The sequence below is a fragment of the Lissotriton vulgaris genome, chromosome 12 (genome assembly GCF_964263255.1).
Source record: "Lissotriton vulgaris chromosome 12, aLisVul1.2, whole genome shotgun sequence".
Classification (NCBI taxonomy): Eukaryota; Metazoa; Chordata; class Amphibia; order Caudata; family Salamandridae; genus Lissotriton; species Lissotriton vulgaris.
The window spans coordinates 21,103,566-21,117,720 of NC_141700.1; the positions used below are offsets into that span (position 1 = coordinate 21,103,566).

Consider the following 14,155-nt stretch of genomic DNA (forward strand, 5'->3'; position numbering starts at 1 on the left):
TCATTTTCTTTGCACCAAAACCCAGTAATACTTGATTCCCGACAATGCAACACCATGAGTTTCCACAAGGTGTCACTGCTGCAGCAGAATCTGTCTATTGCCACTACAACCCATGCAAATGTAATACTGTGAGTGAACACAAGGAGTCACTGCAGCTGCAAACAACATGGAGCACAGTCGATTAATGTTTGGTACGAATAATATGTTAGATTCAGTCTCCTCAGACTAGAAGATTGGGAAATGTAATATCGTGAGTGAGTACGAGGTGTCACTGCAGCAACAGAGTCGGTCTGCTCCCCAAACACTCCAGACAATATAGTATCCGCAATTAATTCTTTACATGACTGTTGCATTAGATCAGTGATACTCAAAGTACGGCCCGGGAGCCGCATATGGCCCTCCTGATATTTACATGCGGCCCCCTGGGCAGCAGCAGCACTGGGGTGGTGAAGTGAGTTGACTGGGGTGAGTGTTTGATTTGCTCAAACGCTCCATCCATCATCCCTTTTTGTATCGCTTTGTTCGCCCTGAGTCGGCAGGGTATGCCCAGACGTGGGTCCCTTGCTCACTCTACCACTGGATTCAAGATAGCCTGGCTGATGAGGATTATGAATCCGAATCCAGTCCCAAGATGCTTGTTTCCGGTCCAGGGAAGACATGGCTTGGCAGTTCGGGCTGGACTGTTCCCATGAGGCACAGGGTCAGACTGATTTGCATATGGCCATGTCTGAACTGGGGTGGGGGAATGAGCTAAAGAATGATGATGGATTAAACCCAGATCAGTTGACTGGGGGTGAGGGCTTGCAATGTTCAACACTCCGGCCATCATCCCCTGTGGTTTTGCTTTGTTTGCACTAAGTGTGGCAGGGTATGCCCAGACGTGGGTCCCTTGCTCACTTTGCCACTAGATTCAAGCTAGCCTGGCTGATGACAGCTAATTAGCCAGAAACCAGTCTCAGGATGCTTGTTTCCGATCCAGGAAAGACATGGCTTGGCAGTTTGAGCTGGACTGTTCCCATGAGGCACAGGGTCAGACTGATTTGCATATGGCCATGTCTGAACTGGGGTGGCGGAGTGAGCTAAAAAATGATGGATTCAACCCAGATCAGTTGACTGGGGGTGAGTGCTTACAATGTTCAACACTCCGTCCATCATCTCCTTTGGTTTTGCTTTGTTTGCTCAACTCAGCACTAACATGGAAGACATTTTTTTCATATACAGCAAACACTTATTCAAAGGTTAATTACAGTTGAGGAACGGAAGTAGCTAGGCCCTTAACTTTAGGAACATCTTTATATTTAAAGACAGCCACTACATATACATGCTTTGCTTCCCTACACCTACTTTACATCCCCCGCTGGCATTAGTTCGGCCCTCAGTCACACCACAGACCAAACTTTGCACCCCCGCAAAAATATTTGCGAGTACTCATGCATTAGATTCTGTTTGCTCTTTCACTGAGGAACGCAATACTGTGACTGAACGCAAGAGGACGCTGCTGCTCATTCCAGTGTCTTCTACTTCGCAGAGGAGGAGCCAAGACCACTGACTCCTCGGGCCAGCCCTTGCCCTCCGGTCCGATTGTGAAATATAAACTTGTGAATGTTGTAAACATGTCTCATTACAAAATTCCCTCAGTCGAAATGAACTACCATTTTATGTTTCTGCTTCTCGCATTGCTAAACAGCATAAGTGTTAGGTTGGGGGCGGGTCTCCTGGAAAGCAGGGGAGGAGTGGCTGGGCCAATGCTGTGGGCCCCGACTGTTTGGTCAGCCCTCTAGGGCTGACCAAACCAGTCATGCGCATTCTCCCTTCTCTGTATGTAGGCTGCATGCAGCCTACATAGAGAAAATGGTCTCCCCATAGGCGCCTGGCTGGGCACCGTCCCCACCAATCACAATGCTGCCATTGCAGCGTTGTTATTGGCTTAGGGGAGGGGAGGGGAGGTGAGGCTGCTTGCTTCCTGTTCCCTACCTTGGGACCCGATCTAGGAGCTGTGACAGCGCGGCACCCGGTAGGGTATGTTTATTATGTTTTTGCGAGTCATGTCGCCCGCAACTGAGCATTACTATTATGTGCAGGGCACAACTCGGGGGGTACACGCAGGTACACGGCGTCCACCCACTATTTTTACAGGGTGGACACCATCCCCCCTCCCAAGAACTTGGGCTCCACAGAAATATGCTGAACTTGTCCTGGTGTAATTTTCAGGCACGGAACACATTCAGCAGCGCCTGCACGTTTTCTGCTTTTCATTCACAGCAGAAGTTAAGGGGCCATTTTGTTTGAATAGCCTGACTGGAGGCGGCCTGGAACCTCACACTTAAATGTAAATGCCACGGAGGGGAAACAAAGGCACACAGCTTGTTAGCTCTTTACAAGTACTTAAGAGAGGCAGCTTTTGCCTTTGTTCAGTCCCTGTATAGAAGAGATGCATGCACTATAAGAATGTCAGGTGTGTTGGTCTGTCCCAGTATTTACACACATAACAATTTCAATAGTACTGTTTTATTTCTTTCATAGCACTACCCAACCCAATGCAGGGTGTCAGAGCTCTTTACGGTACATACATATTAAACATTGACAATAAATCAATGTACAAGATGAGTTACATGAGGCAGGGTTACAAGGTGTAGGAGTCACGTGCCCTTCATAGCTCACTGTGCTATATTACAAGGATTACAACTTATGAACTGCAGGAAACAAAAGGATCTCTGTGTTAAAAGCAGGAACCCACTTCACTATTTACATATAATAAAAAGCTGTCATCTGCGTGTTACGTGATGTGCTTTGCAGGAGACACAACAACCTTATATTACTTTGATTCAAATCTGGGTCTTTACAAAACACAGATCTCTCCAACTAATGGGTTAAACTCCAGAGTTATCTCGCCATTGTTACTATTCCCTGAGATTTAGTGGGCACCTTCACAGCAGATGCCTTAACCCAATCAAATATTTTAAAATGTAGACTTTTCAACCAGTTAAGCATAACAGACCTACTGCCATCCTTCTCCTTGTTGCCGATTTCTTTGTGGAAGGGCGTAAAAGACATAAATGTATATATTGAGGCCCAGATTTTGCGTCGGGATTGCACCACTTTTTTGGCACAAGCAGACGCCAAATCTAATTTGTTAAATCTCATAATGCGCCTCAATGTACACATGATGTACCTGGTAATCATTATCCGATGTCACTTCTTGTGATGTCACTTCCAACAAGGTCACTTCCTGTGATGTCACATGCAATGTCACGCATCGTGACATCATGCACTGTGATGGCACGCGTCATGAGTTCACTTGCATACAGCCTAACATGGTTAGTCCTCCCACTTCTTTTTTTATGTTTTATGCCCTGATTATGTGGTTTCATATAGCTTATGCCACTGGAAGTATGGTTACTACACATCAGCTGGGAATAAAAGGCGTTTTCCAACTCACGGATCAACAATGACTCTGACCTCTGAGTGCAGCGAGCTTCAAAGTACAGGCTCCGCCTCTTCTTCATGTGCGGAAAGTCTGGCCACAGGTTTCTGTGTGCAATCACTTCCAGAGTGGAGTCCCCCCCCCCACAAGACCCGGGCGCAGCCACCTCCGGGGTGCAGGCTCAGCCTAGTGCACAAGTGCAGTCTGCTCACAAGACTCATGCGCAGCCAACTCCAGGGTACTGGCTCAGCCTGGTGCACAGGTGCAGTCTGCTCACAAGACCCGTGCGCAGCCACCTCCAGGGTGCAGGCTCAGCCCGGTGCAAAGGTGCAGTCTGCTCACAAGACTCGTGCGCAGCCACCTCCGGGGTGCAGGCTCAGCCTAGTGCACAAGTGCAGTCTGCTCACAAGACTCATGCGCAGCCAACTCCAGGGTGCAGGCTCAGCCCGGTGCAAAGGTGCAGTCTGCTCACAAGACTCGTGCGCAGCCACCTCCGGGGTGCAGGCTCAGCCTGGTGCACAGGTGCAGTCTGCTCACAAGACTCGTGCGCAGCCACCTCCAGGGTGCAGGCTCAGCCTGGTGCACAGGTGCAGTCTGCTCACAAGACTCGTGCGCAGCCACCTCCAGGGTGCAGGCTCAGCCTGGTGCACAGGTGCAGTATGCTCACCAGACTCATGCTCAGCCACCTCCAGGGTGCAGGCTCAGCCTAGTGCACAGGTGCAGTCTGCTCACAAGACTCACGCGCAGCCACCTCCAGGGTGCAGGCTCAGCCTGGTTCACAGGTGCAGTCTGCTCACAAGACCCGTGCGCAGCCACCTCTAGGGTGCAGGCTCAGCCTAGTGCACATGTGCAGTCTGCTCACAAGACTCGTGCGCAGCCACCTCCGGGGTGCAGGCTCAGCCTGGTGCACAGGTGCAGTCTGCTCACAACACCCGTGCGCAGCCACCTCCAGCGTACAGGCTCAGCCTGGTGCACAGGTGCAGTCTGCTCACAAGACTCATGCGCAGCCAACTCCAGGGTGCAGGCTCAGCCTGGTGCACAGGTGCAGTCTGCTCACAACACCCGTGCGCAGCCACCTCCAGGGTGCAGGCTCAGCCTGGTGCACAGGTGCAGTCTGCTCACAAGACCCGTGCACAGCCACCTCTGGGGTGTAGGCTCAGCCTGGTGCACAGGTGCAGTCTGCTCACAAGACCCGTGCGCAGCCACCTCCAGGGTGCAGGCTCAGCCTGGTGCAAAGGTGCAGTCTGCTCACAAGAACCGTGCGCAGCCACCTCCAGGGTGCAGGCTCAGCCTGATGCACTGGTGGAGTCCCTTCACAAGACCCATGTGGGGTCACCTCCAGGGTGTAAGGTTCAGCCTGGTGCACAGGTGCAGTCTGCTCTCAAAACCCATGCTCAGCCGCCTCTGGGGTGCAGGCTCAGCCTGTTGCACAGGTGTAGTCCGCCCACAAGACAAGTGCGCTGCCACCTCTGGGGTGAAACCTCAGCCTGGTGCACAGGTGTAGTCCGCTCACAAGACCCGTGCACAGCCACCTCTGGGGTGTAGGCTCAGCCTGGTGCAGTCTGCTCACAAGACCCGTGCGCAGTCACCTCTGGGGTGTAGGCTCAGCCTGGTGCACAGGTGCAGTCTGCTCACAAGACCCATGCGCAGCCACCTTTGGGGTGCAGGCTCAGCCTGGTGCACAGGTGCAGTCTGCTCTCAAGACCCGTGCGCAGCCAACTCCAGGGTGCAGGCTCAGCCTGGCGCACAGGTGGAGTCTGCTCTCAAGACCCGTGCACAGCTACCTCCAGGGTGCAGGCTCAGCCTGGTGCACAGGTAGGGTGACCAACTGGCATGGGTGAAAATTCAGAACGGTAAGTGTTAAAATTGAGGACAAAGGGTCAAAATTCAGGACAAAAATTCAGGACAGAAGGTCAAAATTCAGGACAGACTTATGGGACAAAAGGCAAGCATTACAGACAGAGAAAGTTGCGCAATAGTATAAAAGTTAGTAAATAGATAACCACTTAAGTACAAGTCAAAAAAAGATTATATCAAGTTGAGACAATTTTGCACTTCCTGGTTTTTCGGTATGTGTGCAGCTTTGAGCAACTGTGCAGGTCTTTTTGTGGTATTTCATATGATAATAATCTCTTTATATGGTTACTGCACTGGGTTGTCTAGTCTGATATTGTTTTTACAACTCATGGTCCTGAGCAGGCATGTTTAGTGAGAGAAGCGGTCAGGAAGATCTGCTCGGATAGACTTTGTTTCTAGCATCTCATATCTGCCTGCCATTGTGAGATGTAACGCGGCAAGCATAGGTGAACTAAAGGGAGGATTGCTGTGATGAGCCCACTACAGGGAACGCATTATGGGTGTTTCAGCAAGAGGAACTTAAAATATGGAATCTGACTTTGCTTATGGGGGGTTTGCAGAGAGCTGCATTAGCTGACGTTAGTCACAAAGGTGCTTTTCCCTGCAGCTTTCTTAAAGAAGTCACTGTTGATACACTATCAAATAGGTTATTTTTTACACATTGCCCATTGCTACAAACACAATACACATCTCAAGCACAGCTCATGGCACTATAAAGCTCTCCCTAAAACCTTACACCTAAAACAAAGTATGCAAACATTCGCGATTATGTGTGTAACATTCAAGTAGCAGTTGGGAGTCACTCAAAAGGTCATATGCATGATGTATGGATCCCACACATAAGCACACCGCAAATACAGAATATTAATACATAGACAAGGGAGTAGCCAGAAAATTGAAATACCTCTCACTTTGAAATAAAGCTCTTATGGCACTGAGAAAGCAAAGTAAGTCATCACAACCCTCCCCAGAAGAGCTCTCTTGTCCAAGGATCTAGCCATTCATCCTTCCACCAAACCCCTGCCATCCACCATTTCAAATGTACTTTCTGTCATCTATTAATTCTTTCATCCATCATACAGTCTTTATTCTGTCTTTTTTGTCTGTGTGCCCATCCATATCAAACCTTTTCAACCATTTGCAAACCTATCCATCATCTATTCTTCCATCCATCATTTCACTCATGTGCCCCTCCATCCACCCTTTCACTCATACATCCATCATCCATTCACCCTTTCACTGAATCCATCCTTTCACTCATCCATCCACTCTTCCACCCATCCATCCACTCATTGATCCAGCCATTTACCCTTTCACCCAAGCCATCCTTTCACTTACTCATCCATCCACCCAGTCACTCATCCGTCCACTCCTTCAGCCTTTCACTCATCCATCCTTTCTTCAAGCTCTTCACCCACTCTTTCACTTGTGTGCATTCTTTCACTCATCCATCTTTACATTCTTCTTTTCACTCATCCATCCACCCATTCACCCATCCATTCGGCCAATCATTCACCAATTCATTTACTCATCCATCCATCTATTCGCCCATTCTCTCTCCATTTCCCTTAGCCACCCATCCTTCCAACCACCCTTCACCCATCTACACACTCACCCATTTATTCATCCACTCATGAATCCATCCATTGACCCCATCACATCCTTTCAATAACCTGTCCATCCTTTTGTCATTCTACCCTCCCTTTCACTCACTCATCCATCCTTATATCCACCCTTCACTCATCCATCCATCCATTCACCCTTCCACTTATCAATTCATCAATCCATTCATCATTTCTTGCAAACGTCCACCCATTCACTCGCCCATCATCCACCCTCTCACTGATCCGGTGCAGGCGGTGAGGAGATGGGCCTAAGGTTATTAAGGACTCCCGGGTCTCTGGTAGGTTTCTTTCTCAGGGGGGAGAAGGGTTGTATGTTTCCAATTATCGGGGAAGATGCCCGTGTAATGGGAAGTATTCCAGACATGGGTAAGTGTTTTGGTAAGGGAGTGGGCTATTATTTTCCAGAGTTTAGGGGGGCAAGGATCACCTGGGGCCCTTGATCTACATTTTTGAATTTCTTGCGCGCTCCTGAGGCGCGATTGGAATAAAGTTAGAAAACAGAGGAGCTTCCCTCTCTCTGGAATGAGGACTGTAAGAACTAGAACCTCTTTAACCTCTTTCTCCAGCTTCTGTTCATGGGCATTTTTGTACATTTGTTTCGTAGATTTCTTCCATCTGACAGAATGCCCCGCCCTAGACGGCAGGAGGAGGCCCACCCCATGCTGCAAGAGCCCAGACAGGCCCATTGTTCTGTATGGGGCAATCAGCCGCAGACAGAATAACAGTGGGTGGGGTAGGGCGACCCTTGTGCTCAGAGGTTGAGTGCCAGGCGGCCCCATCAGGGAGATGAGGCCTCTGGCAGGGGAACAGCTCTGCTCCCTGCAAGGCCCACACGGTCTGTGAAATTTATGGGCGGTTGGTCACCCTATGCTTAGGTGGGCTCACAAGACCTGTGTGGGGTCACCTCCAGAGTGCAGGCTCAGCCTGGTGCACAGGTGCAGTCTGCTCACAAGACTCATGTGCAGCCACCTCCAGGGTGCAGGCTCAGCCTGGTGCACAGGTGCAGTCTGCTCACAAGACCCGTGCGCAGCCACCTCCAGGGTGCAGGCTCAGCCTGGTGCAGTCACCTCACAAGACTCGTGCGCAGCCACCTCCAGGGTGCAGGCTCAGCCTGGTGCACAGGTGCAGTCTGCTCACAAGACTCATGCGCAGCCCCCTCCAGGGTGCAGGCTCAGCCTGGTGCACAGGTGCAGTCTGCTCACAAGACCCATGCGCAGCCACCTCCAGGTTGCAGGCTCAGCCTGGTGCAGTCTTCTCACAAGACCCGTGCGCAGCCATCTCCAGGGTGCAGGCTCAGCCTGGTGCACAGGTGCAGTCTGCTTGCAAGACCCGTGCGCAGCCACCTCCAGGGTGCAGGCTCAGCCTGGTGCAGTCTCCTCACAAGACTCATGCGCAGCCACCTCCAGGGTGCAGGCTCAGCCTGGTGCACAGGTGCAGTCTGCTCACAAGACTCATGCGCAGCCCCCTCCAGGGTGCAGGCTCAGCCTGGTGCACAGGTGCAGTCTGCTCACAAGACCCATGCGCAGCCACCTCCAGGTTGCAGGCTCAGCCTGTGCACAGGTGCAGTCTGCTCACAAGACTCATGCGCAGCCACCTCCAGGATGCAGGCTCAGCCTGGTGCACAGGTGCAGTCTGCTCACAAGACTCATGCGCAGCCACCTCCAGGATGCAGGCTCAGCCTGGTGCAGTCTCCTCACAAGACCCATGCGCAGCCACCTCCAAGGCAGCCTGGTGCACAGGTGCAGTCTGCTCACAAGACTCATGCGCAGCCACCTCCAGGATGCAGGCTCAGCCTGGTGCAGTCTCCTCACAAGACCCATGCGCAGCCACCTCCAAGGCAGCCTGGTGCACAGGTGCAGTCTGCTCACAAGGCTTGTGCGCAGCCACCTCCAGGGTGCAGGCTCAGCCTGGTGCACAGGTGCAGTCTGCTCACAAGACCCGTGCGCAGCCACCTCCAGAGTGCAGGCTCAGCCTGGTGCACAGGTGCAGTCTGCTCACAAGACCCGTGCGCAGCCACCTCCAGAGTGCAGGCTCAGCCTGGTGCACAGGTGCAGTCTGCTCACAAGACTCGTGCGCAGCCACCTCCAGGGTGCAGGCTCAGCCTGGTGCAGTCTCCTCACAAGACCCATGCGCAGCCACCTCCAAGGCAGCCTGGTGCACAGGTGCAGTCTGCTCACAAGACTCATGCGCAGCCACCTCCAGGATGCAGGCTCAGCCTGGTGCAGTCTCCTCACAAGACCCATGCGCAGCCACCTCCAAGGCAGCCTGGTGCACAGGTGCAGTCTGCTCACAAGGCTTGTGCGCAGCCACCTCCAGGGTGCAGGCTCAGCCTGGTGCACAGGTGCAGTCTGCTCACAAGACCCGTGCGCAGCCACCTCCAGAGTGCAGGCTCAGCCTGGTGCACAGGTGCAGTCTGCTCACAAGACCCGTGCGCAGCCACCTCCAGGGTGCAGGCTCAGCCTGGTGCACAGGTGCAGTCTGCTCACAAGACCCGTGCGCAGCCACCTCCAGAGTGCAGGCTCAGCCTGGTGCACAGGTGCAGTCTGCTCACAAGGCTCGTGCGCAGCCACCTCCAGAGTGCAGGCTCAGCCTGTTGCACAGGTGCAGTCTGCTCACAAGACTCATGCGCAGCCACCTCCGGGGTGCAGGCTCAGCCTGGTGCACAGGTGTAGTCCGCCCACAAGGCCGGGGTGCAGGCTCAGCCTGGTGCACAGGTGCAGTCTGCTCACAAGACCCGTGTGGGGTCACCTCCGGGGTGCTGTTCAGCCTGGTGCAGTCTGCTCACAAGACCCGTGCGCAGCCACCTCCAGGGTGAGGGCTCAGCCTGGTGCACAGGTGCAGTCTGCTCACAAGGCTCGTGCGCAGCCACCTCCAGAGTGCAGGCTCAGCCTGTTGCACAGGTGCAGTCTGCTCACAAGACTCATGCGCAGCCACCTCTAGGGCGCAGGCTCAGCCTGGTGCACAGGTGTAGTCCGCCCACAAGGCCGGGGTGCAGGCTTAGCCTGGTGCACAGGTGCAGTCTGCTTACAAGACACGTGTGGGGTCACCTCCGGGGTGCTGTTCAGCCTGGTGCAGTCTGCTCACAAGACCCGTACGCAGCCACCTCCAGGGTGCAGGCTCAGCCTGGTGCACAGGTGCAGTCTGCTCACAAGACCCGTGCGCAGCCACCTCCAGAGTGCAGGCTCAGCCTGGTGCACAGGTGCAGTCTGCTCTCAAGACCCGTGTGGGGTCACCTCCAGAGTGCAGGCTCAGCCTGGTGCACAGGTGCAGTCTGCTCACAAGACTCATGCGCAGCCACCTCTAGGGCGCAGGCTCAGCCTGGTGCACAGGTGCAGTCTGCTCTCAAGACCCGTGTGGGGTCACCTCCGGGGTGCAGGCTCAGCCTGGTGCACAGGTGTAGTCCGCCCACAAGGCCGGGGTGCAGGCTCAGCCTGGTGCACAGGTGCAGTCTGCTCACAAGACCCGTGTGGGGTCACCTCCGGGGTGCTGTTCAGCCTGGTGCAGTCTGCTCACAAGACCCGTGCGCAGCCACCTCCGACGTGCAGGCTCAGCCTGGTGCACAGGTAGACAGCCTGCCTAGTTTCTTTCCCAAGCCTCGTGCGCCGCCTCAGCCCGGGGCACTTGTGACTCTGAAGCTGCATCTGTGCTGCACAAGCTCACACTGTTCAGATCCCCGCACAGTCGCCGTGACTTACCGGGCTCGAAGGTGTCTCGGCTCAGAAAGGCGAGGAAGGCCCCCAGGGCGGCGAGGCAGAGCCCCGGCACAGCGAGCTGCATGCTCAGGCAGGATGTCTTCTGCACACAGCCCCGCCGAGCCCCGGGAAGTGAGAACACAGGTCAAAGTTCACCGGGTGGGGCACGCTCTCATTGGCAGCTCCTGGCTGCTTGAAAGGTTAGCACGACCTCCCCGGGCTGTGGCCACGCTGCTGGTTTTACGTAACGAGACTCCGCACGCCGGGTTCTTATCAGCTGATGGTAATCACTCTCTGTCACATTCCACTCCATTGTTTTTTTGTTCACTGTGTCATTGCGTGCAAGGAAAAAACGTAAGTACATCAGCATTGGTCGTGCTCCAGTCATGGCTGAACTGCCAGACTAAACCCCCTCTGTATGGGAACAAAAGCCCCCTTCATCCACCCCTCCCCCCTCCCTGGAGTACATGGAGGAGGCGTGAAACGTGAGGATCCGGCCGCAGCGGAAGGCCAGCTCGTCGCATGCAGGATGCGGCTGTCCCCGCCCCGGCCCTCCCTCCGGCCCTCCCTCCACCGGAGCTGAGGCTTTCGAGGGACAGACGGATGCGAGGGAGTCTGAGGTCCGGGCTCTCTCTCTCTCTCTCTCTCTCTCTTCCTGTCTCCAAGTCCTCATACTCTGTCACTAACACCCACTTACTCTCTCACAAACACCCATTTAGTCCCACAAACACCCTCTTACTCTCTACCAAACACCCACTTACTCTCAAAAACACCCTCTTACTCTCACTCTCACAAACACCCTCTTACTCTCACAAACACCCTCTTGCTCTCACAAACACTCTCTACCAAACACCCACTTACTCTCACAAACACCCACTTACTCTCACAAACACCCTCTTACTCTCTTGCAAACACCCATTTACTCCCACAAACACCCACTTACTCTCACAAACACCCTCTTACTCTCTTGCAAACACCCACTTACTCTCACAAACACCCTCTTACTCTCTTGCAAACACCCTCTTACTCTCACAAACAACCTCTAACTCTCACAAACAACCTCTAACTCTCTCACAAACAACCTCTAACTCTGTCACAAACACCCTCTTACTCTCTCACAAACACCTTCTTACTCTCCCACAAACAATCTAACTATCTCACAAACACACTCTTACTCTCTCATAAACACCATCTTACTCTCTCACAAACACCCACTTACTCTCTCACAAACACCCTCTTACTCTCTCGCAAACACCCTCTTACTCTCTCGCAAACACCCTCTTACTCTCTCGCAAACACCCTCTTACTCTCTCGCAAACACCCTCTTACTCTCTCGCAAACACCCTCTTACTCTCTCGCAAACACCCTCTTACTCTCTCGCAAACAACCAATTACTCTCACAAACACCCTCTTACTCTCTCACAAACACCCACTTACTCTCACAAACACCCTCTTACAAACAACCTCTTACTCTCACAAACACTCTCTTACTCCCTTGCAAACACCCAGTTACTCTCTTGCAAACCCCCACTTACTCTCACAAACAACCTCTAACTCTCTCACAAACACCCTCTTACTCTCTCACAAACACCCTCTTACTCTCTCACAAACACCTTCTTACTCTCCCACAAACAATCTAACTATCTCACAAACACCCTCTTACTCTCTCACAAACACCCTCTTACTCTCACAAACACCCTCTTACTCTCACAAACACCCTCTTGCTCTCACAAACACTCTGCCAAACACCCACTTACTCTCACAAACACCCTCTTACTCTCTTGCAAACACCCATTTACTCCCACAAACACCCTCTTACTCTCTTGCAAACACCCACTTACTCTCACAAACAACCTCTAACTCTCTCACAAACAACCTCTAACTCTCTCACAAACAACCTCTAACTCTCTCACAAACAACCTCTAACTCTCTCACAAACACCCTCTTACTCTCTCACAAACACCTTCTTACTCTCCCACAAACAATCTAACTATCTCACAAACACCCTCTTACTCTCTCACAAACACCTTCTTACTCTCCCACAAACAATCTAACTATCTAACAAACACACTTACTCTCTCACAAACACCATCTTACTCTCTCACAAACACCCTCTTACTCTCTCACAAACACCCTCTTACTCTCTCACAAACACCCTCTTACTCTCTTGCAAACAACCAATTACTCTCACAAACACCCTCTTACTCTCTCACAAACACCGACTTACTCTCACAAACACTCTCTACCAAACACCCACTTACTCTCTTGCAAACACCCACTTACTCTCACAAACACCCTCTTACTCTCTTGCAAACACCCACTTACTGTCGCAAACACCCTCTTACAAACAACCTCTTGCTCTCACAAACACCCTCTTACTCTCTCACAAACACCCACTTACTCTCACAAACACCCTCTTACAAACAACCTCTTACTCTCACAAACACTCTCTTATTCTCTTGCAAACACCCAGTTACTCTCTTGCAAACCCCCACTTACTCTCACAAACAACCTCTAACTCTCTCACAAACACCCTCTAACTCTCTCACAAACACCCTCTTACGCTCTTGCAAACAACCTCTTACTCTCACAAAAACCCTCTTACTTGCAAACACCCACTTACTCTCTTGCAAACCCCCACTTACTCTCACAAGCAACCTCTAACTCTCTCACAAACACCCTCTTACTCTCTCACAAACACCCTCTTACTCTCTCACAAACACCCTCTTACTCTCTTGCAAACACCCACTTACTCTCACAAACACCCATTTACTCCCACAAACACCCTCTTACTCTCTTGCAAACACCCATTTACTCCCACAAACACCCTCTTACTCTCACAAACACCCTCTTACTCTCACAAACACCCTCTTACTCTCACAAACACCCTCTTACTCTCACAAACACTCTCTACCAAACACCCACTTACTCTCACAAACACCCTCTTACTCTCTTGCAAACACCCACTTACTCTCATAAACACCCTCTTACTCTCTTGCAAACACCCACTTACTGTCACAAACACCCTCTTACAAACAACCTCTTACTCTCACAAACACCCTCTTACTCTCTTGCAAACCACCCACTTACTCTCTTGAAAACCCCAACTTACTCTCACAAACAACCTCTAACTCTCTCACAAACACCCTCTTACTCTCTTGCAAACAACCTCTTACTCTCACAAACAACCTCTAACTCTCACAAACACCCTCTTACTCTCTCACAAACACCCTCTTACTCTCTCACAAACACCATCTTACTCTCTCACAAACACCATCTTACTCTCTCACAAACACACTCTTACTCTCTCACAAACACCATCTTACTCTCTCACAAACACACTCTTACTCTCTCACAAACACCATCTTACTCTCTCACAAACACCCTCTTACTCTCTCACAAACACCCTCTTACTCTCTCGCAAACAACCTCTTACTCTCTTGCAAACACCCACTTACTCTCACAAACAACCTTTAACTCTCTCACAAACAACCTCTAACTCTCTCACAAACACCCTCTTACTCTCTCACAAACACCTTCTTACTCTCTCACAAACA

The 14,155-nt window shown here is 51.8% G+C and overlaps 1 protein-coding gene across 2 annotated transcripts in view; it reads right to left on the minus strand.

Annotated features, from left to right (window-relative positions):
* HSD11B1L (hydroxysteroid 11-beta dehydrogenase 1 like) overlaps positions 1–10,812 on the minus strand; it is a 57,092-nt gene extending 46,280 nt beyond the window's left edge. For both annotated transcript variants that reach the window (XM_086946773.1, XM_086946772.1), the window contains exon 1: positions 10,602–10,812. In XM_086946773.1, coding sequence (XP_086802899.1) covers positions 10,602–10,683 — 82 coding nt within the window. In that variant the 5' untranslated portion in view covers positions 10,684–10,812. The remainder of the gene's footprint in view (positions 1–10,601) is intronic.
* Positions 10,813–14,155: the final 3,343 nt, after the last annotated feature.